The sequence below is a fragment of the Castor canadensis genome, chromosome 1, assembly GCF_047511655.1.
Source record: "Castor canadensis chromosome 1, mCasCan1.hap1v2, whole genome shotgun sequence".
In the NCBI taxonomy this organism is placed as follows: Eukaryota; Metazoa; Chordata; class Mammalia; order Rodentia; family Castoridae; genus Castor; species Castor canadensis.
Genome location: NC_133386.1, coordinates 74,415,493 through 74,442,037, shown reverse-complemented (window position 1 = coordinate 74,442,037; position 26,545 = coordinate 74,415,493). Strand labels below are relative to the sequence as shown.

Below are 26,545 nucleotides of genomic sequence, written 5' to 3'. Positions count from 1 at the left end.
ACTTTGCAGTTGTTAGGAGAGTTGTTTTGTTTTAGCTGTTTGCAAAGGAAATGTTGTTTTTTACCTAGCATAGAACCTGTATTTATAAAGAAAGAGAAGTCAATAGTAAGGTATGAGAAATGAAAACTGAGTTGGCTCTGACAAATAGTTTTTACAGTCACAGATAATTCATGTATTTTGACTTCTATTTCAGCTATTTTTGGTTTAGAATATTATTTTAATTGAGAAGATATCACTCCTCACCTACTAAAATAATGATTAAATGAGAGAATAATACAAAGTAATTGAAATTGTTTTTCACAGTACGGGGTTTTAAGTTTTGGTTTTTTTTCTTGATAGTACTGGGGTTTGAACTCAGGGCCTCATGCTTGCTAGGCAGGTACTCTACCATTTGAGCCATTCTGCCAGTTGTTTTTTGTGTTTGGGTATTTTCAAGATAGGATCTTGTGAACTATTTACACTGACTTAAAAACTGAGATGCTCCTGATCTCTGCCTCTGATGTAGCTAGGATTACAGGCGTGAGCCACCAGCACCCACCTAGTACTGGGATTTGAACTCAGGAACTTGTGCTTACTAAGCAAGCACTCTACCACTTGGGCCATAGCTCCAGTTCTTATTTTTTTTTAAAGAAAGTGTAAACAACTAGCTTAAAGTAGTTGTTTAAAAACTAGAATTATGGGAGGGGATGGGGGGAGGGGGGAGAAATGACCCAAATGTATGCACATATGAATAAAAATAAATAAATAAATTAAAAAAAACTAGAATTATAGCCAGGTGTGGCAGTCATATCTGTAATCCTAGCCATTTGGGAGGCTACAATCAGAATAACAGTGGTTTGAGGCCAGCCTAAGCAAATAATTCATGAAAACCCATCTCCAAAATAACCAGAGCAAAATGGACTGGAGGTGTGGCTCAAGCAGTAGAGCACCTACTTTGCAAGCATGAAGCCCTGAATTCAAACAGCAGTCCCATGGGGGAAAAATTGAAATTATGCAGTAAATAGTGTCTCTTTATCATACTGGATTTATTTTACATAATTTAATTTTCCTGATAGGGGTTTAGACCTGTTTCACTTACAAATATTTACCTATTCTCTAAATCATTGTTATTGGGACTCAGCAGTAAATCCCACTCTGAAGTTTTGTTTCATTTGTTATTACCAAGTAATAGTAACAGTATAGGCAGAGTGTTAATTTTAATTTCTAGTATTGTGATTTATAAGGTACATGAAGATGCAATTATGTCTGACTTACAGATATTAAAGACCTTAGCTGATTGAGTTTGTATCTACAAGGGTCTAAATTAAATCTTTACTATTAAGCCCTAAATATTTCTGTTCTATCTCTCCATATAGTACACTTTATATAGCTTAAAATACACTTATGTGGTACAAATGCCTTCTAATTTAAATATCTATTGCCTTTGGTTTCCCTGTGTATTTTGGTTGAAACAGATCTAGGGTTCTGTTTTCAGCTTATGCACTTGTTGACACATTGTCATCTTTTAAAATTCTTTTTTTATTCAGTATAGGGGAAATAGTAGTTGAGTGAACTGTCAAGAGGTTATCACAATACATAAGGGCAAGCAGAAAATGGATAGCATGCAGCCTGAAGACATGTGACAACTATGTGAAGGAGGCAGAATAGCAAGAGAAACAGTCAAGCACCCAGCTGTGGAAAGAGGATGAGGGAAGAATCACACTGAATTTTAGAAACAAATCCTTACAATCTTTACAGAGTGGTTACAGATTATAGCAGAATCTTTGTGTGTGCAGAATTTCAAAAGCTACCTGGCTATGTATTGATGTTTTTATCCTTTCTCTTGAATGAGGGCATAACAACCAAAAATACAATACCCTTTGAAATAGTCATAGGATTTTGACCTTTGCTTGCCCCAATCCTGTCAGCTTAAAGTTAAGACAACAGGCCGAGAAGAGTTAAAAGATTTACCCAGGATCACGGTAATCCTCAGTCAGGACAGGAACCTGGATCCCATTGCTCCTAAGTCTAGAGATTTTTCACCATACTTTACCTCCTCTTTGTGTAAGTCAAGTCTTAAGAACAGAAATACTCCTGTGTTTTGTTAACTGCCGACTTTCCCCAAAGACCATCAGAACTACCTGTTGATTAAACAAAACTATGTTTATTAAATCTACTGTCACTTTGTGAAGTCCATTGTGTTTAAGAAGGGGATGTGCATGTGTGTGTGTATTGGGGTGGGGGGGTTGGTTGGACTGGGTTTTAAACTCAGGACTTCAGTGCTTATAAAGCAGGCAATCTATAGCTTGAGTCACACCTCCAGTCCATTTTATTCTGGTTATTTAGAGATGGGCTCTCAGGAACTATTTGCCCAGGCTGGCTTTGAACCTGTGATCCTGCCAATCTCAGCCTCTTAGGTTGCTAGGATTACAGGCATGAGCCACTGGAGCCTGCCTTAAAGCAAGTCTTGATAAGGAAGCAATTGTTCAATAAAAGGTAAGTGACCTTTTTGCCCAGGGGAGGCCCATTTGTTCAGATAGGCTATTTGCCCAAATCAACTAGCTGTTTAATTGATAAATTGGTTTTCAAGAATTTTTGAAAGCAAACAATGAAGATAGTTATTGGTTTTACAGCCTTATCTTCCATAGGTTGACCAATCCTTCCAGTTTGCCAGGCATGGAGAGGGTTTTTGTGATACAAGAATTTCAGTTTTAAAAAGGGCAGTTCACTATACTTCCTTCTGGGCAAGATTTTCTAGGAATAACAAGTAGAATCATATTGACACAAGTGTTACTAGAAAGCTACTTGCCCAGCCTCAATGCCAATTCACAAATAATGAAAGCAGGAGTTGTTTATTCATCAGATGAGGAAGACGGAGAGTCCCCCATCTGAGGGAAAATACCTGTTTTTTAAGGGGAGTTCAATGGCTTACTTTGTGTACATGACAAAATGCATGTTCTACAATAGGTGCCAGCCTTAGTTCTCCAGGTTTACCTGTGGTTAGAGAGAGAGAGTGGGTAGAAGATGCCTGGTTTAGTTGAAGAGCAAAGATTGTTATCTTCGGGTTCTCCAGCATGTAGACAAAAAGAGGAAAAATGTCAGTTTGATTAACAAGCGAGTAAACTGGCCAGCACACAAGCTGGCTGCACCAAAGTTTTTCCTTTTTGTAGTCTGGTTACACGTGTGGCCTGTATTCTCAGTCCAGATAATTAACTATGTGCATTCAGTGGTCTAAATTTTGGTAGGAATTCATCTGTCTCCTCCCTCTCTTCCTCTCTCCCAATCCCAAACCCCAATTAACTATAAACCATTTGATAGATATTTAAGGTCTTCAGCCAGTTATCAGGCCATTAGTCAATATAACTGTAATTCATGAAGGAATTCTAGGGTAACTTTTGTGACACCTCAGAGCCCTATAGGAGTTCTATTGTTCAAATTAATATTGTCTCATTATAAAATGAGTCTTGCCTGGCAGTTGCCATGTATGATATTGTTAAGCAATTTAAACAATTCAATAGCTTGGTATAATCATTTGTATAAATGTTTATAATAGGCAGAATTTCTAAAGCTGTTTTTCTTAAGTCATAGGAACAAATTGGTTGTGTCAGCTCTTAAAAACCATATTTAGTAATTTTGAATACTGACAAAGTAATTTTACCTTTAAGATATTTTGGTATTTCCCAGTTTTATTGCCATGGCACCAAAATACCACATTTATAATAAATAACCTGGAAAACCCTAGGTTTTATCCCCAGCACCAAAATAAATAAATAAACTTGAAAAGAAAGAAACTGCCTCATTGTTGGCCTCAAAAAAAAATTCATTTAAAAACCTATTTAAAACAAAGTGTGATCAGCTGAATAATGTTCCCCTCTCTTAAATAGATGTCCAGATCCTTATCACTGGTACTTTATATGGCAAAGGGGGCTTTGCAGATGTGATCACGTTTAGAATTTTGAGAGGGTGAAATTCTGGATTATCTGGATGGGTCTGGTACACTCAGAGGTCTTACAGGGAGGAAGATCACAGGAAGAGACAATGTTTCTTCCAGAAGCAGCAGCTTCTGTCTTGACAGAAGCAGGAGGGGAAAAGGACATATGATGAGAGACTGAGAGACCTGGAGCTCAAGGATTGTGGATGGCATTTAGAAGTTGGAAAAGGCAAGGAAACAGATTCTCTCCTAAAGGTCCTAAAACTTCCAGAAGGAACCAGCTCTCTTGCCATTTTGATTTTAACCCTAAAAGACTCATTTTGGACTCTGACCTTCAGAAATTCAAGAGAATAAATTTGTGTTGTGTTGAGCCATGAAGATTATGTTAATTTGTACAGCAGCAACAGGAAACTAATAAGGTGTCAAAAAAATGAACAGTTGCAAAATCCTCCCTTTCTTCATTATTTCAAGTTGCTTTTATGAGCAAAGCTTATCTTACCTAGCAACAGTCACTAAGTAGTTAACATTTAATGCTTGACCTGGGAGGGAGCAGCTGCTTAAATCTTCCCAAATCCAGTGCCCATACTTTATATGGCAGAGGTTCTAATACCATTCTTTAACATTAAGCACATACTACTACCTAATCATGACATCATTTAGTCCTTATCAGCCTCTAGCATTATTTTAAAACCCTAATCCTCTCACAGCTTTCTTAAACTTGTAGCGTCTCTTAAAACTACTTTTTCTGATTCTAAGATTATTTTAACTATAAATAGTAGAAGTCATCTGAAATTTAACGATGATCAGAAATCCAGATTACACAAACTTTGTTTGCTGTGCTGTTTGTAATAAAATCATACCACCAGCCCCTTTTGGGGAAACTTTCCAACGGATCCACGAATACAAGCCATTTAAGACACGCTTTTACACTCACAAAGATATACTAGGTAAGTGACTTTATTATTTTCCTTTGTTCTACATGTAATAGCATTATATGTTATTCTTATTAGTAGATTTTTATCAGCTTCTCCTTGTTCAAGTTGCTTGTCCCTACAGGGTGTCTGATATGTGGTGGAATCCAGCTTCTCCACTTGCCAGTTGTGTGCAATGGATAGGGTATTTAGCCTTTTAGTCTGTTTCCTTATATGTAAATAAGAGCATTTACGTGTATTGTTCAGGTTGTTATTGGGCTTTAATGAAATATTTGTATCTATTATAACACCTGGAACATAATAGTTCTTTTCACCCTTGCTTCTACTTGAGTACTTTCCATATGTGTAGGAGAGGAAATATCTCTAAATAGTACCCTAATAAATGAGTGAAAGAAACTATAGCCTCTAAATAGTAGCTGCTGACAGAAGTAGATATGTGTAAATAACATGAGAATATTTAGTGTACATACATATGCACATATGATATATAAGCAAATTAATTATAATTTACAGATTTGCATCTCTCATTTATCCCCATAGAGTTTTCAATATAACTTTGAACCTTATATGTATTTTCCTAAGGAACCTCAAAATATTTTTCTGACTCTCTCTTCCTTTAATGTGATTAATTAGTAGTGACTTGATTTCATTCCTGATTTTCTAAAATATAAGAAGCTAGAGGGTTAAACTAAAATTTAAGAAAGATAAAATTGGAGTTATTCTCTAAAAATATTAATATCAAAGTGATTTTAACTTTTAGCAAATTCTTTCTATGAATTATCATCTCTAAAATGACTTTTAGACATTGTGTTATTCAATAACCAAGATAGTGTAATTCCCATTCTTAGATATGCTTTAATGACTGAATTCCTTGTGTCTTGTCAGATATCTGAATCCAAACATTGAGCAGATAAATTTACCTAGTTACAAATAATGTTTTATATGCAGTGACCTATATTTGTCATTAATTTGTTTTAAGTCAAAAGAAAGTCAAAATCTTTTCTTTATAAGTTCAAAGCATGCTGAACTATCTATTGAAGAGCTAATGAATATGAATATGGCATAGAACAGTAGTTTTCAACCCTAGCAGTGTACTATAGAACTTTGGCCTTGGGCCACCATCCTCCTGATCTCTGCCTACCCGTAGCTAGGATTATAGGCATGAGCTGCGGGCACCCAGCTGAAAGTTTTGTTTATAATACAACTATCCAAACACAGACCTACTACATTAGTACCTCTAGATCATGTCTTTTAATAATTTTTTATTTTGAAATAGTCTAACTCACAAGTTGCAAAAATAGACCAAAGAGTTCCCATGGGCCCTTCACCCAACTTCTTCCATTGATGTCTTACATAATCCTGGTACATTGGGAAAATTAGGATATTGGCATTGGAACAATGTTATTAACTCAGGCACATGAATAGTCATACTCTTCCCTCTAACTCAAACCCCTGGCAGTCATTACGTTCTCTATCACAATAACTTCATCACTTTGAGAATGCTACCAAACAGAATCATGCAACATGTTACTTTTTGATACTGTTTTTTTTTTCACTCAGCTTAACAGCTTTTAGATTCATGGAAGTTGTTTGTATTAATAGTTTTTCCTTAGCATAGGTATTTTTTTTAAAAGCTCTTGAAGATATCTTGCATAATCAGGGTTGAGAACAACAAATATAAAATAATGAGATTTAAGCATTTACAAAGGGTAACAGCAGCCCACTTTTGTATCACATTTTTATGAAATTCAACATGTTGGTGGGCCTTGCCTCGTCACATTTCTTCCAGAAGATCTTTCATAATTGTGTCTACACAGTGTTGAGGTTTTGCAGTATGTGTCAAACTCTACCATAGTATTTGCTGTTTTATGTTTTAATACCCACTAAGGATCTAGTGGCAAAGGCTGTATGCCACCAAACATGACTTTTAGTTGCAGATTATGGAAGCACAACTCAGAGTAGATTGCATAAAATGGAATTGCTTGATTCTTTTAAAAGAAACCCAAGGGGGATCTGGCAATCAGGCTTTCAGTCTATCATGCTGACTCTTTTAGTGAGATAGCCTTGTTGTCTACTCCAGCATCCAGGAAGGATCCAGATAGCTCTAAGCACTGTTACCTCAGCTTAGAAATCCTAGAGGACAAAAAGAGCTATGGTCTCCTTATGTAAAATTCTGGGGAAGAGCCTGTTTGGCCAGGCTTGCACATGTGTCCAATCCTGCACTGATTATTATGGCTTTGAAAAAGAAAGGTCAAGAAAGTTGAATGCTGTGATTAGCAGTCTTATAAGAACAATTTCAAGTAAGGAAGGGAAATCTTGAGAAAAGAGGGTCCTGGTACCAGAGGGAGAGAAGAGATGTTGCACAAACACATTTATCCACAGTATCTTATATGTGAGTTGCCAAGCTAGGCACTACAGAGACATTGCAGTATAAGATGTGCTTTATAATTTAAGGAAGGTGATCCTCAAGACCTAATCACATGACACATTAGTAATTCAACTTATCAAAGATTTGAGAAATGAATGGAATAAAGAATAAGTACTATGAGAGTTTATATTAGAAAAATCAGAGTGTGATTTTAGTATGTAGAGGGCTTGTCACTCCCTAACAATTTATGAGCCACCTTGCACAGTCACTGGAATGAAAATCATAACCAGCCCAAATTGCTCAGTTCTGGATCAGATCCAGGTCTGTGCCTGCCTATCTGCCATTGTGTGATCCTCTAACCTCTATGGACTTATTATCAGTGTAGAGAGGTTGTTATTATGAGATTTTATTATTTAGGAATCAGATAACTGACAAGCACTAAACTGGCTCTTAGCTCACTCCACAACTGAAGTAGTTAAACACATGAAGACCCACACATATACAATGGATTAAAGAAGGCATTTGGCTTCCACTTTCCTGATGCAGGTAGCAACAGCACCCTGATAGGAGCAAGGAGAGGGGAGCTGGATAATGTGTAATTGCTAATACCTCTTGAGTACTCACCTGCCATTCAACTCTGGGTATCCAAAATGTGCCACTTTCTGCAGGGCATTTGTATCATGGACTTCCCCAGTTGCCTACTGTCTGGACTGGGTGTGATGAGGGAAATGACTAATGGCTGATTCTGTTTGGACATGATTGTTGCTATCAGTTAGGAAAATGCTCACCCTACTGATGGGCATCTTTAAAGAAAAGATTGTGTAGCTCAGTGGTAGGATGAGTGCTTAGCATGGTGGATTCAATCACGACCACTAAAAAAAGAAAAGGTCAACATCTCCTGAAAAGATATATTTCTGGATGGGTCATATAAATAACTGTATAATGGTAGAAAGGAAAGCCAGGAAACAGTTTACTAAGATTTGTGAACATTTTTCTTCAAATACACAGATATTGGGGAAAACATTCTGAATCAAGAAGAGCAATTTCAAGAAACTATACTCAAAGAAAGTATTGCAAAAGCAGAAGCTAAAGTATGGAGCCAGGTAAAAGGAGTTAGAAATCAATCTGAATTACACCTTTACATTTTATTCACTTTTTGGATTTGTCTGAAATGACAAATATAGCATATGAGGCAAATATAGCATATGAGTCAGAGAGAACTGACTTTGAATCCTGGCCACCTATGGGATCTTGGGCAAGTTTTTCAATCTCTGTAGTCTTGGCTTCTTCATCATAAAAGAGGGATCATGCCTACTTTCTGCGACTGTTGAGAGGGCTCAATGAAATACCATGCTCAGCACACAGTAGGTGCTTAGTGAGAAGTGGACCCCATAGGAGCTTCCATTTAAATTTTATTCTTTCTGTGAATGATTCCTGCCCATTTTATTATCATTTGTTTAAAACTTGAAAAGGAGTATCTATGTTGTAAATTGTTTATTATGGCCATACATTTAAAGTATAGGTCATCTATTTGTACTGTATGCAATACAACTGTACTAAATGCCCATTTTTTCAAATGCTTCATCTTGGTCTAATCCTCTTCTCATCCTGTTTCCAAAATGCTTGTTACTTCTGGCACAGTGGTCCATGCCTATAGGTCCAGCTACTTGGGAGGCTGAGGCAGGAGGATCACTTGAACCTACCAGTTCAAGACAACATAATGAGACTCCATCTGAAATAAAAAAACTAACAAACAACCCCACATCCATGACACCTTCTGCATCTGATTGCTGAGTGCCATAGGCACAATTTGAAGGTTGGGGCTCACAAATTGAGCAAAGCCTTATTCCTGAAGCCCCACTTCTTCCAATCATAGATAGAATGACATAAATGACTTTCTAAAGAGAATTAAAACTCCTTCGGGGCAGAACAAGCCACAGTGCTGAAAATTATACTTTTTTATTTCTTTATAAAATGGATAACAGCAAATAGTATTGGAATTGTCTAGTATTGACACCAGCAAAAGCTTGGTATGAATGTTTTCAATACACAAAATACTTTAATGCAAAGGGCAACATATATTAAAATTTGGTAGCCATCTATTTTTATTAGTAATAAAAATTCAAGTTAACTATGAACCATCAATTACTTATACATCTTAATATAAGGAGATGTTTTGTGAATCGTCTACAGTTTGAATGTTAAGTTTATCTAGTATTCTGGGTATTATCTTCAAATAAAGTAATAGAACTTCTTTCTGAACCCCTCATGCAGGGAACCTAGTGTGTACTCAACTCCTTGTAGCTTTGCACATCTGCCACTTCTCTGTTTTCCATACTTTCTATGATGAGCACACAGTACTCTGATAATGAATTAAGCAAGAACTAAAGTGCTGGGGGGAAAAGCAACCCAACAGCCTACAAAAAACACTGCTTTGTCTTTAACAACTCCTGAAGCAGTGATGTTAGCAAGGGCTGGAATATGATTGGACATCTCTGGTTAAGGTAGCCAGGTTGCTGTGGGAAGTCCGAGATGGGAATAGAGTGAGCAATTGGGAACTCTATGGTGACTGTTAATTTTCAGTAAACATGAAAACCAGATTTACCAACTGCCCACATGGCAAGTTGCCCGATGCTTATCTTAATGTATTAGCAGGTAAATGGTTTCTCTCTTTTAAAGGCTATTGAGCTCCAAAAACAAGCAGTGGATAAAGCACTCGAAGATGCAGATGCCAGACACAAATTTGAAATTCAGGTTTTAGAAGACAAACATCAACAAGATTTACAGGTTTTTTGTTTTGTTTTGTTTTTAAAGAGGGGCTTGTTTGTTATCTTAAACAAAAGTTAGTAAAGGAAAAAAAGTAGTTAAATTGTTAGGGCAATGAGGGTAAAAACATTAATGTGTAAAGTCTCATCTGGTGTTTCATAGAGGTTGGGAGGGAGGCCTTTGAGGTTCACAGAAGAGTTCTGAGCTTTATGGAGCAGTGGTGAATATGTGAAGGAAAATCCCATAGCTTAAGTCCCCAGGAAAGCTTTACCCTACCAACCCGGCCCTGCCACCCTGTCCATGACATCCTGGTCTCTTTCATAGCAGTCATCACTGTTGTAATTAATTGATTATATGATCATTTGTTTAATGTCTGATATCCCTCATGACTGCAGCCTCCATCAGTGTTATCTGGCCATCGTGCTAGCCATGCAGGCCTTGACTTATGGGGCACAAATAGTTGTAGAACAAATGAAATAGGCTGTTCTCTTCTTTCTCCTGGACTTTCTGGTTATAGAGATTGATCACAGTGTGAGGCCAGCCTGAGCAAGAAATAAGTGAGATCCCATCTCAATCAGTAAGCTGGATGTGGTGGTGCAAGCCTGTCATCCCAACTATGCAAGAGGTATAAATAACAGGATCACTGTCTGAAGCCAGCTTAGGCAAAAATGTGAGACACTATCTAAAAAATAAACAAAGCACAAAGGGCTGGAAGTGTGGCTCATGTGGTAGAACAACTGCCTAGCAAAAGTTGGGCCTTGAGTTCAAACCCCAGTACAGGAAAAAAAAGTCTGTCAAATATCTGTATAGTAATAATAAATATGATGGAGATTATAAAGCTGTTTCCTCTAATATCTCAAAATGCACTTTGGTAAAAATACTTTAATCAGGAGACCTTACAGTGAATAAGAGCACTGCCAAACATTAGTTATTGAATTTTTTTGGAGCTTAAATATGTACTTCACATGCTACAAGGCAGGAAAATGATCTTTGATTTTCTAACTCTGCATAAAACAGAGACAAAGTTTAATTCTCTGAATCCTTGTTCAGAAACCAGTCAAAATAAAAAGCTGATGTCATTTTTAAATTCTATAATTGAAGTTGAAATGTATTATGGTAATACTTCACCTTTCTACAGCTCAGCCACTTGGCAGCCTCAGTTACTGAGAATGTACTTTAAGACCCAGAAATAAGTCAAAATATCTCCGAAGGAGTTAAAGGCAGAGGCCTTGGGATTCACTGACTGACTATAAGAGAACTATTTCCCATAGTAGAACCTCTCCTACCCCCACTCAGATGACATGACATTTATTTGACAGCCTGAACCCAACAGGCTTGCTTACTTGATTTTCAATTCTAAAATATAATAAATGCTAGAAAGTAGAAATGACAAAAAGGGACTCACTGACAGTAGTTGTAGGTCTCAGCTCAAGGCAGGGGAAGAACAAGAAATATTACAAAGAGCTGATATCAAATCTTACACAACAATGCAGTCTGGGGTCATTATGACAGACAAATGGGCCTATGATCTTGAACAATTATAAAGTATTATCAGTCAACTTATCTACTGAGTCCAGATTGTCAAGGAATATTTAATATTTCATTGTACTCTCCATATGAAATAAGGGTTAAAGTATTTAGAGATATTAACACCAAAATATTTTATTATAAAAAATTTATCTATTTAAGGGCTAGAGGTGTGGCTCAAATGGCAGAGTGCCTGCCTAGCAAGCACAAGGTCTAGAGTTCTAACTCCAGGACCACCAAAAAAATTAGCAATTTAATAGAGAAAGCCTTCAGCAATGTAGAAAATCAGCTAGTATTTCTACATCATCAGTTTTCCTTAAAGGATTTTTGAAATATACCAACTGAGGCCTCTCTGGAAAGATTCTTAGAGTTGATCTCTGTTGTCCATTTCATTCAAAAATTTTTCATCCTTGGAGTAACCAAAGTGAAAAGTTAAAAACTTTCCTTCTCTTGAAAAACTGAAGCCTATGTAACTTTTTTTTTTTTTTTTTTTGGTAGTACTGGGCTTTGAAATTCCAGGGCCTTATCATGCTTGCTAGGCAGGTATTCTACCACTTGAGCCTCTCCACCAGCCTTCTTTTTTTTCCCTGCTGAGGAGTGAACCCACGGCCTCAAATTTCACTCTACCACTGAACTACACTCCCAGCCCTTTTAACAGATATTATAGTTGTGAAAATATTGTTCTAAGAAGCTAAACACAAGTTGTTTCCTTTGAAACTTAAGAGTTCTCTTAACTTGTAGCTTCAGCTGAGGTTTCTTTCTGGAGGCACAGTAAATGGAGCTGGCTTCTGAGCCCTCACAGAAAGGGGGCTTCCAAGGAGGATTGGGCAACCCTAGCCAGGAGAATTCTTATTGGTTTTATTTATTTCCACACTCCGTAAGATTTCATTTGAAGAAGAGATTCTGCAGGTATAAAAAGGGAGGGAAGGAAGGAAGTGAGAGGGAGGGTAGGCTATTATACTGTCTTTTAAGATTGTGTGGGGTTTCTGGATGAAAATAAATTGCTGAATCCCTTGAAAGATTCCAGTATCTCAGCCAGTGATGAAGGGAAAAACCAAGTTGAGAACCCTGGCTTCTGTCCCTAGTTCTTTCACTGACTGACTACATGAATTAATTTGTCTTCCCTAAAACAGAGATAAAAATTTACCTTGTAAAGAAGATTTGAAACTCCTAGACAGATTTAATGGCTGTTCCTTTCTTGCGTATATTTCTAACGCAACATTCATTGCATGATTGAATTGTTGGTCTCTTCTGCCACACAATGAGTCCTCTAGAACAAGGACCCAAGCCTTCTCATGTTTGTAGTATTTTAGCCTAGCACAGTGCTTGGCACACAGTGGAGTTAATAGGCATTTCTAAAACATGACAGGCTTTTCTTTTAGGACTATTTGTGAGACTCTTCTCTAAAGGTCTTGGTTTGACTAGTATTCCTCTCTTTATTTGATTGAAAACCATCCACAGGTCTTCCTACTCCAGAGCACTGGGGTTCCTGTCTGCCCCCACCCCATGAATGAGAAAGGGTCCCCAACACTAATGAGGTAGAATGGTCACACAGTGGTGGAGACTGAAGGGCAGCAATTTTCCAGGACTTACTAAAGTAGGATCATATTATGTATTTCTAACTATGTGTAATGATAATATGACAATCAAGAAAAAGAAAAGAATTGGGGCTGGTGATGTAGCTCAGTAGTAGGGTGTTTGCCTAGCAGTTTGGTCTCCAGCATTGACAAAACAAGCAAACAAACAAACAAAATCAAAGCCCTTTAACCCTACCCCTCTAACCCATCTATTTTCCCTTTTTGCATATTACCTTTCAATATGATCTTTATAATATAGATATAGATATAGATAGATAGATATAGAAGTATATGCTGCATAGTTTGGATATTTTTGGTTTTACTTTAATGTCATGTCAGTGAAAGTTTTTCATATCATGCAAAATCTTCTTTTAAATCATCAGTTTAGCTGTTAGAATGGCTCAAGCAGTTAGACTGCCTGCCTAGCTACCATGAGGCCCTGAGTTCAAACCCAGTGCTACAAAAAAAAAATTTTTTTGTGTGTTAAATCATCAGTTTGACAAGCACACACCCTTCAGGTGAATGAAATATGATTTAGATCTAGACTCTTCATATTCACTTTAAACATCAAAGTTATTATATCTAAAGCAAATTTTTTCATTACTCAAGGAAATGGAAACTAAAACCAGGATAGCAATGTTTCAAAACATGGATGATGAAATGAAGAGAGAACACTTGGCTGCAGAACAACGTATGGTCCACAGAATCCAAAGGATCATGATGGAGTGCCACAGGGAGAAGATGGAGGCCGTGAAGAAAGCCAGGGAGGAAGAAAGGATGATAGCAAAGGAAGCACTAGAGGCCCAAAAACGGTATTGCAGAGTACACATTTGTAAACTAGTACTTGACTCTATCAAAACCCGCCTGGAGAAGGAGGTTACGGTTTAGGTGGATATTGCCCAGTGTTTTGTGTTTTGTGGTTGTTTTTTTTTTTTTTTCTGATATTGGGTGTTGAATCCAGGGCCTCGCACATGCAAGGCAAGTGCTCTATCACTTGAGCCTGACCTTTAGTTCTTTTTTATTTCTGTTTTGTTTTTGAGATGGGGAGTCACTAACTTTGCCCAGGCTGGCCTCAAGCTTGTGATTCTCCTGTCTCTGCCTCCCAAGTATCTTGGATTACCACCATGCCCAACTTTTAAAAATATTTTATTATGAAATATATCAAACATGTATTGTAATGTGTGTGTGTGCACATGCATGTGTTTCAAAGAAAAGTAGTAACCTAACTACTCTTCTAAATATTTTCATTCTGTATTTCCAATTTCAACAGGATAAAGAGAGGAATCAAGAAACATTTTTCCATAAACACATAAAACTCAGTATTCACCTTCTCTAGCTTGGTTCACATGCTACTGTGGATGTGTTAGTTCTTGGTCTTTTTCTTATTACATAGTAATATATGTTACAAAAAGTTGACTTTATGGAACTGTATAGAGCAAACTTTCAAATCCAGTCTTACTGCTTCTCCACCCTCTCTCTGCCTCTTAGAGACAATCATTTTACACAATGGTCTGTATCTTTCCATATACTTCAATGTATTTACAGTCACATATGTATTTTACATAAATAATATTGTATACACACACATATAGAGAGAGAGGAAGGAGGGAAGAGGGAAGGAGGGAAAGAAAGAGAGAAGAGAGCAAGATAACTGTTTCTCTGATGGAATAGGACAGGAGCCCAGGGCTTGGCAGGTGCAAGAGAAAACCAATTCCAAATGTGAAGTGATCACTGCACTGTAGCAGCAGAACTGACACTAAGACCTCCCTGTCTGGCCTGCTAGACTACGGCTTGTCCCTTTTGCTTTGCTGCTTGCATTAACAAGCATATCCATTTGTATATAATTAACAGGTAAAATCTTTCCCATTGGAACAAGACCAAAGGTAAATATGTGGAGGAGGTACAGATAAAGGCCAATGAGGACCACAGCTGTGGCAGTTTCAGGGTACCTCCCTTCATGCCTAAAGTAGAAATCATTGTGAAGGTAGGAGAGGAAGGTGAGAGAGGATACCAGGAGCAGGTGAGATCCAGTGGCGTTGTGGTCCTGTGGAGAGTACCTTCTGCCATCTCTCCATCTGTAGGAGCTCTGTGCCTCTTCTAAGAGCTCTGGGTCCATTCACACACCTGTGCCCTCTCTTGCCCTATTGCTTTTTCTCCTCCAGCCCTTTCTTCTATGAGGTTTGAATGGAAGCTTTTCTTTTTTCTTTTTGAATGTCCATCTTTTGTTGAATTGATAAATGAAGACTGGGGAACCACCAGAACAATAAATAAATACATTTATTGTTTAAATATATCCAATTAGAATGTCTATTTTGTTTATTGATGTTTCCCAAGTGCTTGAAAGGGAACATGGCTCATGGTAGGCACTCTTTAAATATTTCTTGAACAAATGGTCCAAATTTGTTCTGATCAGCAGAACTCTGCAACATATCAGATCTTATTTCTAGAGATTGCTAGATTCCAGTGTTGTTTAGAACATTTGCAGAAACTAATATATGGAAACAGACCACTGATTAAAATTCAACTGTACATCCTTTATTTGGCTATCAACTTTCATCTAAGACTTAGGGATTCAGAATGCTTACCTGTTGAGAGAAATTTCATAATTGTATAGAAATTTTTTATGGATTAAGTTAATTAGAGTCTAAACAGATTGTCCAGGAAACACTAGACTCTTTTCTCTGAAAGTTAAAAAAATTAAACATCTCTGCTTGGAAAGGTTCTAATTATTTTGTAGGCCGAGGCAAGACATGAATGAAGCAACTGCTCAGGAATTTTTGTGGTCATGGCTATAGTTCCTGAGGATAACCATCCTTCATTTCATACCCAGTACATACTTCACCTTTTGTATACTTCTCACTGAATTCTTAAGCACCTCCCTAGCAGAGTCTGTCATTCTGCATATCTTCAGATTAAGACACTGAGTCTTAGAAACTAAGCAAACTGACAAAGACTACCTGGAAAGGAGGTGGCAGGATCTGACTGATTTGAATCCTGATCTGTATGATGTCAAAGTCTGTGATTATCCATTATGTCACTCAGATGTATAGGAAGTTATGTGAGTTATTCAGAGGGTCTGTCCATGTCACCACAATTATCAAGTGCCTTTGGCAGTTGTGGCACTGAAGCTCTGGCATAAATAAATCATGGTCCCGTGGGGTATGGTAGTTCACACCTATAATACCAGCACTTGGGAGGCTGAGGCGAGAGAGAGAGAGAGAGAGAGAGAGAGAGAGAGAGACAGAGACAGAGACAGAGAGACAGAGAGAAAGGAAGGAAAGAAGGAAGGAAGGAAGGAAGGAAGAAAAGGAAGGAAGGAAGGAAGGAAGGAAGGAAGGAAGGAAGGAAGGAAGGAAAGAAAAGGAAGTAAGTCAGGGCCCTTCCTTAACATTATGTGAAGCAAGCCATAGCATGGTTATGCCCTCTGAGCAAGGTTGAATACCCTGGCACAAGTTACACACAGGTGTTGGAAGAGTTCAAAGTCATGGAAAGATGAAGCAAATGTGGGCGTGGTATGGGCAAGGTAGGGTTTTGGGAGGAAGTTGGTCTTGGGTTTGGCCTTAGAAGATGGGAGATCCCATTTGTGAAAGAGGCAAAAAACTGAGAACAGAATGAACAAAGACATGGAAGAAGAAGGCTTGATGTATAATGAGGCAGGGTGGTAGATATTTGAGAGTATTAATAACTGGATACACATGTGTTGCAGAAGACTGACTTCTGCACATGTCAGCCATGTTCCTAGCTTCTAGTGTTCCCACAGCCCAGCTTGAGGGTGTCACTGATCCTCCTGCCAGACCTGCGAGCTAGAGCTTCACAGAGTCCAAGGTAGAAAATAGAGTGCATTTTCCTTCTGAACACAGTGATTATATCTGATTGAAATAGAGTTAACAGCCCTATAGGTCAAATGAAAAGTGGATTATTAGTTTATGGGCTAGCAAGGCAAATGAGCTGCTCTGTTCAATACTGCTCCACTTTATATACAAATTACTTTTAGGAACATATCCTATCATAATTTACAAATGGCCCACAGGACAATTCAGATACCACTTCTTATTGTCTTAAGATCTTATTATCTTAAGATTTAGTATTTTTATTGATGAACATAGAAGGGAGTTGAAAAGTGTGCTGTTAGCAATATATATAAGGAAAGTGAAATTTTCACTTAATAAGTAGAAGGAAAGGAACACTCACTGATATGTTTCTTTGAAACTATGAGCAATATGTCTTGTAACATTTCAACAGCCTTCCAAAAATAATGAGGAGAGTTAAAAGAGGTTCTGAAAAGGGCTAGGTGTTATGGCTCATACCTATAATCCCAGTTACATGGGAAGCAGAGACCAAGAGGATTGCAATTTGAGGTCATCCTGGGCAAAAAGTTAGCAACACCCCATCTCAACAAATAAGCCAAGCTTGGTGGTGCATGTTACATAGGAGACATACATATGTTCTGAGGCCAACCTTGGGCAAAAACTCAAGACCCGAAAAGCAACTAAAAGCAAAAAAGGCCTGGGAGTGTTGCTCAAGTGGTAGAAAGCCTGCCTACCCCTGAGTTCAAATCCCAATAACACCAAAAAAAGGTGAGGGGGGAGTGCCTAAAGAAAGCAGAGGACAAATTGATTGCTATTTTTCTATGATTTTTCCCTAAGCCTAGTAAGATTAGGTTATTAGATATTAGATTATATTTTCAGTTAATAATCTTTTTTTATACTCAAAGAGTCCATTTCATAAAATACCAAACTGAATCTTACCAAACTGCAGATGTGGACACACTGCAACTGTTCGTACAACTACACTTCTGACCAGTACCCCCTTTAAATATGGGCTGAATTTCAAAATTCCAAGTCTATAACCTTATACAGGTGGAGATAGCAAAGGGACCTCTTCAGTGGAAAGAGCACTGGAGGCTGTGTTGTTGAACTTGACATGCCCTCTGCTGGATGCCAGGCATATTGGTGACAGAATGTTACTGGTGGCAGAGGCTATAAGTCCAACACCGAGCACTGTCACTTGTGTTGTTGTTCCACATGTGTGTGGATGCTACCTATACACATTCTCAACTCTCCCCACAGCATCCATTCTGCTAAGGGCCACTCCATTCTCCTGTGACCCAGGTTGGAAATCAGGAAGACAGATTTGATTCCTCATTTGTCATATCCCTTACAGTTATTGATGCTAGCAATTATGACCATGTGCTGTTCTTGGGTTTATCTCATTCTCTCCTGTTTTTTACCACTCTTTTGCCATTAGTTCAGACCCTCATCCTTACACCTCCAGAACATTACAGAATAATATTAATTGGTCTCTCTACCTCACCCCACTAAGATTTAGTTCACTCACTATTACCATAATAATTCTAAAATGTTTTCATCATGCTACCCTCCAGTGAAAAAAGTTTTATAGTCACCTCTCATGAGATTGAAGCAGGTAACAGTTACAGGCAGCAACTCTCCAGTTTCTCATTTGTCTGACATTGAATTTGTAGGCCTCAATTTCCTAATAAAAATAGGGAGTAAATAAAAATAGCACCAACTTCAGTGGGTTCCCGTAAAAATTTAATGAGATATAATGTCTATAAAATTCTTTTTTTTCTTTTATTATTCATATGTGCATACAAGGCTTGGTTCATTTCTCTCCCCTGCCCCCACCCCCTCCCTTACCACCCACTCCACCCCCTCCCTCTCCCCCCCACCCCCTCAATACCCAGCAGAAACTATTTTGCCCTTATTTCTAATTTTGTTGTAGAGAGAGTATAAGCAATAATAGGAAGGAACAAGTGTTTTTGCTGGTTGAGATAAGGATAGCTATACAGGGAGTTGACTCACATTGATTTCCTGTGCGTGGGTGTTACCTTCTAGGTTACTTCTTTTTTTTTTTTTTCTTATTTTTCTTTTATTATTCATATGTGCATACAAGGCTTGGTTCATTTCTCCCCCCTGCCCCCACCCCCTCCCTTACCACCCACTCCACCCCCTCCCGCTCCCCCCCCCAATACCCAGCAGAAACTATTTTGCCCTTATCTCTAATTTTGTTGTAGAGAGAGTATAAGCAATAATAGGAAGGAACAAGGGGTTTTGCTGGTTGAGATAAGGATAGCTATACAGGGCATTGACTCACATTGATTTCCTGTGCGTGGGTGTTACCTTCTAGGTTAATTCTTTTTGATCTAACCTTTTCTCTAGTTCCTGGTCCCCTTTTCCTATTGGCCTCAGTTGCTTTAAGGTATCTGCTTTAGTTTCTCTGCATTAAGGGCAACAAATGCTAGCTAGTTTTTTAGGTGTCTTACCTATCCTCACCCCTCCCTTGTGTGCTTTCGCTTTTATCATGTGCTCATAGTCCAATCCCCTTGTTGTGTTTGCCCTTGATCTAATGTCCACATATGAGGGAGAACATACGATTTTTGGTCTTTTGAGCCAGGCTAACCTCACTCAGAATGATGTTCTCCAATTCCATCCATTTACCAGCGAATGATAACATTTCGTTCTTCTTCATGGCTGCATAAAATTCCTAGCACAATCTCTGGGACACAGTAAATGCTCAATCAACATTAGCTCTTCCTGTTAATAGGGGATATAGCCTAGCTGTTGGGGAAGGAAAAAGAGAAATAGCTTAGAAACTAGAGGCTAAGGATGAAAGATGTTTCCTTCAAGATTGGAGAAGTCAGTCAGGTTTAAAAGTCAAAGCAAAAGAAAAAAATGAGAAAAATGAGAGAATTGTACCTTAGAGGATGGAATTTAGATGACAGAGTAAGTGATAAATCTTGGAAAGACTTTATTAAGACTGGGAAGGAGAAAGGGTGGATTTTTAATAATATAATATTTGAATCTAACATTTGCAGATTTAAAAATTTCAACTCTTCAGGGACTCTGTTCAAACTAGGTTAACTTCAGAAACCCACTGAAAGTGTCATTCAGTGGCTGAGAACTGTTGCCCTGAACTCAGACTTCCTGGGTTGTGGCACTGATTCTGCCACTTTTACAAATTAAATGAACTTGTACTTAACCTTTCTGAGCTTCAGTGACCTTATCATAAACTGGGCATAATACCAGAAGCATCTCACAGAATTGAAGGAGTCATTGAGTTAATATATGCATAGAAGCTCCTTGACCTGCTTGACATATGGTAAGAGGTCAACAGGGTTAGCTGCTGTGAATTATATATAATTACATATGTAATATCCAGAGGTTTGAATCATTCAACAGTAGTTCTTAAAGTCTAATCCGTGAACCCTCAGGATCTCTGAGACCTTTTGCGGAGGGTATTTGTAAAGTCAAAGCTGTTTCCTTGATAATACTAAGAGGTTACCTTTCATTCTCCAATGAGTGTGTAATGGAATTTTCTGGGGGTTTAATGATTGAAATACTACAAAATCCAGCTTTTTGTAGTTGTTAGGCTAAATATTAAAGTAGTTTGCAAAAAAAGTGTAAAATTATGTCACTCTTCTCACCAAATGTTTTATTGTGTTGGAAAAGATGTTTATTATAACAATACTTATGTTAATGTGTAATGAATTTATTGCTATTTTGCATTAATTAATGTTTTAAAAATCTCTCACTTTTAGTGTCTAATACTGTTAATATGAATAGATATAACTCATATAAACAAAAGAACAATTTTTAGTGTAAAGTGGAACCAAAAAGTTTGAGGCAGCCATCATAGAATATAGCTCAGGTAAAATCAAGATTAAAGCTGACTTTAACCTGTGAGGGTAAAGGTTTCTTCCCTCTGGTTAAAGATAAGCAGCTGAATTGACATACAGAAATAATTTATGAGTTTGGAACTCTGAGCCATTTCTTCATCTTTAAGCATGATGTGTTCATATTTTTCTGATGCCCAAAGTTGCCGTTAGACATTAGACTAGTGGCCTCGCCCCGTCCCACAGCAGGGAAGTTGATGGGCAGCCTCTTGGCTCTGGAACATACTTTTAATTGATTGTTAATAGTGAACACGGTCCAAAAGCTCATCTGTACCAGTCTGTCTTACTTAGGATGGTGCTTATCTTAAGGATGATAAGCAATGATTGCTTGTACATCTGTGGTTAAGGACAAAATCATGGTGTTTTTAGTGGTTAATCCATTTAGTTTATAAATCTGTGTTATCTCTTGTAGCAAGGCCATGGAGGACCTTGTGAATACTGGTATAACAGTTATTAAGGACCAGAAGGCAAATATGGGCCAGTTGATAAAGGCAAAGGAACTTGAAATGAATGTATACTACGGCTTGGCTCAGAAGCAGAAACAAGAAGAAGTGCAGGAAGTGCTTCAAGAAGCAGAGAAAACACATCGGGCTACTCTTGGCAATGTGATGGGTAAACTGGTTAATACCCAGGGGGAGCTGCTGACCATAGCAAAGCAACTGGGAATTATGACAAACTGGAAAAATTTTCTGGAGGAGGAATTACAGGAAACCAGGGCAGCATTTCAAAAATACATCAATTATACTTTCCCTAAGCTTTCACCAGGACATGCTGATTTTATTCTGCCAGAAAGGAAGAAAACACCTTCCAATCTTGTTATTAAGGAGGACGAAATAATTCTTGATTAAAAGTTGTCAGCTGAAATGTCACTACAAAAACAGCATTCCAAAGACTAAATAAATACACTCAAAAACCATTGATTGATCATCAATATTGTATGGGGGTACTACTGGGCTGTAAGTATTTTAATGGGAAAAACAAAATATTCCAAAGCACACTCCAGGTTACAGTGAGCAGCAAGTCTAATCAAGGGGAAAGAAAAGGGAGGGGATCAAACTGATTAGGAGGAGAAATAGTTCTTGGAGGAAGTCTAAATGCACTTGAATACCTGGCTTTATTCATTTCTGCACCAGACATGTAACTGTGTTGGCATTTGTTGGGGTTGGAAATAAGTACAGGACATGTTCTTAGATGGTCACTCTTGTGGAGAGGTGTGCAACTTCCATTCAAGAGAGAAAGAGATCATTGTTTTGTGAACAAAAGTAGCAATTTCCCTCAAATTCAGTAAGACAAAATTTAAAATGTGGGACCTGAATATAAATTAGTTTGGAAAACACACACTTACATTTGCCAGTTGTGAAAGAAAAATTTGTCTGGAGGTCAGATGCCCTATCTCCAAGGATTGGGAGTCCTGTGTTTATACCCAACCCTAGATGACCTGTGGGTCAAAATGCAGAAAATCTTCAAGAACCACAATGCTCCAGACCAACACAGATCAGCATTTACCAATAAAATGTCTCCAAAAATCTGCCCACTGTAAGGAAACCCTTTAGTTATTAATCACCAACCTGTAATAGTTGCTTCAGAATTAAAAACTTGGAAAGCAGTTTTCAGTAAATTAAAAAGTAGTATTCTCAAGCAAGCTTTAGCTGTATGTTTTACATTGACCAGTCTGGGATTTCCTAATGATAAAAGCAGCAGCTTAGTTACAATTGAATAATGGGCTCTGCTATCCACCGTGTTTATCTTCCTGCTATTGCAGGACAACTGCAATTCACACTGATGGATTACAAAAAGGCTGGAAGTATTGACATTAGGATAGTGCTTTGCACTGCTTTTTTAATTACGTTGTTCTCATAACAATGTGTAAGAAGAACAGAACTGAGGCAGTTGTTATCCCATGTTTACAGATGATTAATAAAAACTACCAAGCAGTAACATATTCACATGTGTCAGACACTTTAAACACATTACTGTTTAATCTTCACAATGACTTTTGAAAGTAATCATCATTGCTCCCAAAACTTTCCCCAGGACACACATTTAGTAAGTGACAAAGCCAGAATTCAAATATTGCAAGGTACGGGCAGACAGATGCATGAGCAAAACACAGGCATCTCAGGTAACAGCTGCTAACAGCGCACTGAACATGTTATGCACATGGACTCATTTGTCTTCACAGCAGCCTTTCAAGGTAGGAGCAAGTGATTAGGCATTTTAAAGTTGTAGGCTAAGTCACTTTCTCAAGGTCATAGCAGCTAGCTAGGGCAGAGCTCACTTCTACCCCAAAGGGTGTGACTTTTGTACCTGTGGTTTTTGCCATCACTTTGTTGAGTCTGGACATGGTGCTTTGGTGCCTCAGTGTTGACTTTGCATGTCAGGTCAACACATGTGAGTGCAAGTGTAAGGAAACTGCAAGAACATGGTCTGTCCTCTGTCACACATCTCGCTTGCTCCACCTAGAAGTTAAGGGAATTACACCTACTGATTGTTACACCTGATTCCTTGGAGTTACCAATTCCACTGAGGAGCAGAAAGGAGCTGTCTTGGGTGTTTGCGTGTGTCTGTAATTGTCTTCTTTAGCATACATAACATAGTGAGTAACATGAAAAGAGAGCAGGAAATTTATTTTTGGTTTGGAAAAAGGAACCTAGCTTCTCAGTTTTCAACCGGATTGGGAAACATTAAATGAATACTGTTTCTAGTATTTTCCTTGTTCATGTGCTAGCTTCTGCTCCAGAGGCAGGAAATTTAGGGGAAGCACCAAAACCAGGTCATGGGGAACAGGTAGCCTCCTCATAAATTGTCCCATGGAAAATAGGTAATCTGGCCCACCCAGAACCGCCCAAGAAACCCCTTTAGAAATAGCATTTTCATCTGGACCCAAACTGGGGCATGTGCACAGGGACCCCTAATTATGAATAAGGACTGCATCTTATTGAATTTTCATATGTAGTCAATCACCAAAAGCCACTCCTAAGTACCACCCAAATCTCTTCCACTTACACACTTCTTGCTATAAATACCCGTAATACATAATACCCAAGGCACTGGTGCTCTTGAGCTATAGGTGCTACTCTTAAGCCATCTGCTCAGAGTCCACACTCCATCCTTCTTTGGGGAGTATACTTTCCTGTTTCACTCTTATTCCCAATAAAACTCTGCTGCTACATTGCAATTTCTGTGTCTCTGTCCAGTTCTTTGTTCAGGGCCCCAAAGATCTGAGATCTCAACTGAGGTCTTCCGAGACTACCTACCGGTAACATTCCCACCTCAATTCCAATCAACTGCTTCCTAGGGTTTTAATGTAATTTGTATGCTTCTAGAAGGAAAAGTTAGGGCTCTTGTTATTCTCTTGATCCCACCCTTGGTTCAATTGCCATCCAGAAAACTTCCCAACCTTCTCCTACACAACCACAGAGCAAATCACCCCTGTGTCATAGGGGTGATCACAAAGGATCCTCTCAGGACAGACTGACCTAACCCCAGCTCCCTCCCACCCCCAACCACTTTCCTTATCACCTAGAGTCACCACCAACACAAAGGAGAATGGCTTCTTTCAGTCCTCTCTTCTTACTTAGCTTTACTCCTCCCATGGCCAAAGTGAAACATCATCTTTGTTCTTACCCAAATCCTTCACCTTGATTTGATCTCCTCAGCTCTCAGTTCTCTTTTTAGTTTGCATGTCTTCCAGATAATACACCCCTGAGAATTAAAGTTTAAAGTGGACAGATCAGTTGCCTTAAAAAAAAAAAAAGCTGATGCTAGACTAAAAATGAGACCACACTCATTTCTAGTTTCCCATTTGTCCTATTCTTCAGGACTCCCTGAAGTCTCTTGTTCCCATGACATTGATAAGGACAATATTAATGATAAAAATAAATGCTGGAAAATACAGCAGTGACCATGTATTGAGCATCTACCATGTATCAAATATACAGTAGGCTCTGTACTCACCCTTGTCTTCTTGAAATCTCCCAGCTACCCTGGAAGGTACCTACTATCATCCCCTACTTTGGAAATGAGGAAACTGACTTGAAAAGCAAAGTCACTTGCTAAAGATCACAAAATTGGTTGGGAAACCTAACAATTTTTTCAAAACAACACATAAAACTTACTTTAGTGTCTATAGGAACATTGAGTAGGTGTCGAGGATGCACTACTTTCAAACACATTGGGATTAAAGCCAGGAAATTGTGAATTATTATGCAGAACCCTAATCCTTCCAATGCACATAGGTTGAGAGCCAATTATGAAGAGAGTCAGAACTGGACAACTTTCCACGCACAAACTGATGAAATCTCCCAATGCCCAGCCCCAGGGAGGAATGTACGGAGGGGCAAACGCTGCTGCTCCCTCCCTCCATTCTAAAGGCAAGAAGGACAGATTCCTCCTCCAGGTTCTGGAGAGAGATCAATTGCCCTGTAGCTTAAAGGTGAGAGCCTCAAAATCAATTGAAAGTATGCTTTTGCAATCTCAGTGGGACCCTTAACACCAAGGTTTTTCTAGTGAAACTTGACTGAGACTGAGATAAATCAAGCATGCAGAAAGCAAAACGTATTCGGTAGAGCTTGGGGGTTCCATGGGAGACACAATGAGAAAACTTGATATCAGGGTTTTTTTTGTTGAAAAAGTACCATAGGGAGTTTTGTTCAAAATTCTTTGAATTAAGCACTTTTCTTTATTCTGAGCACTGGTATGCTTTCATTATCTTTATAGGTATTCTGTTTTGACATTACTAATTCAACAAGAGATATCAAGTCTTAGTTTACTAAATTTGGGTTACCATGACATAGATACATGTTCCTGGGGCATTCCTTTAAACAAAGGATGGGTCTCATCCTATGTCATTCCAAGTCAGGTGTGGTGTTTTTTTTGGTTTAGGGTGTGTGTGTGTGTGTGTGTGCGTGTGTGTGTGTGTGTGTGGTTTGCTTTTTGGTTTTTTTTTTTTGGCAATACGGAGTTTGAACTCAGGGCCTCATGCTTGTTAAGCAGGCACTCTACCACTTGAGTCACATCCCCAGCCATTTTTTGCTTTTGTTTTTCAGATAAGGTCTAGTGTTTTTTTTCCTGGGCTGGCCTTGACCACCATCTTTCTACTTACGCCTCTTGTGTGGCTGGGATGACAAGATGTATATCCACCACACCTGGCTTATTTGTTGAGATGGGGGGGTCTCATTAACTTTTTGCCAGGTTTGCCTCGAACTGTGATCTTTCCAACCTTTGCCTCCACTGTAGCTGGTATTGCAGGCATGAGCCACTGGGCTGAGCCAGTGTTCTTTTATTATTATTATTATTATTAATTTTTTATTAGGATATCTTCATTATACAGGAGAAGATTTGTAGTGACTAGTCCCACTATTCATAGTAACAACAGACTTATATTGTACATTATTTATATTGCCCCATCGTCTCTCCTCCTCTGCCCCCACCTCACCCCACTTAAGGCAATTGCAAGAGGTTTTTAAGTTCTGTTTCATATAGGTATATGAAGTCCATCAACCATATACCCTCACCTTAATCTCTTTCCTTCACCCTCCCCTCTCCATAGTACTTCCCTGCTTTGTACACACTGTACCTATTTTTCAGTACTGGTTTTCATTATTAATATTGAAGTTCACTTTCAAAGGGGTGTCTCAATGTATGCCCACTGTGGGTGTGCTTTACTTTGGTCGTGTCAACCCCTTCTGTTACTCTCCCTTACCCTTTTACCTCCCTCCCCCTCAATTTTTCAGCAGCTTTCAATATACATCCTTATATCCTCTACCTTCA

The 26,545-nt window shown here is 38.4% G+C and overlaps 1 protein-coding gene across 1 annotated transcript; it reads left to right on the top strand.

Moving 5' to 3' along the window:
- Positions 1–103: 103 nt before the first annotated feature.
- Positions 104–22,349, top strand: C1H6orf163 (chromosome 1 C6orf163 homolog). Its single transcript, XM_020178541.2, has 5 exons — positions 104–4,857; positions 8,219–8,313; positions 9,890–9,997; positions 13,690–13,892; positions 21,186–22,349. Exons 1-5 carry the CDS (start codon positions 4,710–4,712, stop codon positions 21,619–21,621), a joined length of 990 nt encoding a protein of 329 aa, XP_020034130.1. The 5' UTR covers positions 104–4,709; the 3' UTR covers positions 21,622–22,349.
- The last annotated feature ends 4,196 nt before the right edge of the window (positions 22,350–26,545 follow it).

Coding starts and splice junctions, on each gene's coding strand:
- C1H6orf163 (XM_020178541.2), top strand. CDS start 4,710: ATGATCAGAAATCCAGATTACACAAACTTTGTTTGCTGTGCTGTTTGT. Junction 4,858..8,218: donor CACTCACAAAGATATACTAG/GTAAGTGACTTT, acceptor TCAAATACACAG/ATATTGGGGAAAACATTCTG. Junction 13,893..21,185: donor GCACTAGAGGCCCAAAAACG/GTATTGCAGAGT, acceptor TATCTCTTGTAG/CAAGGCCATGGAGGACCTTG.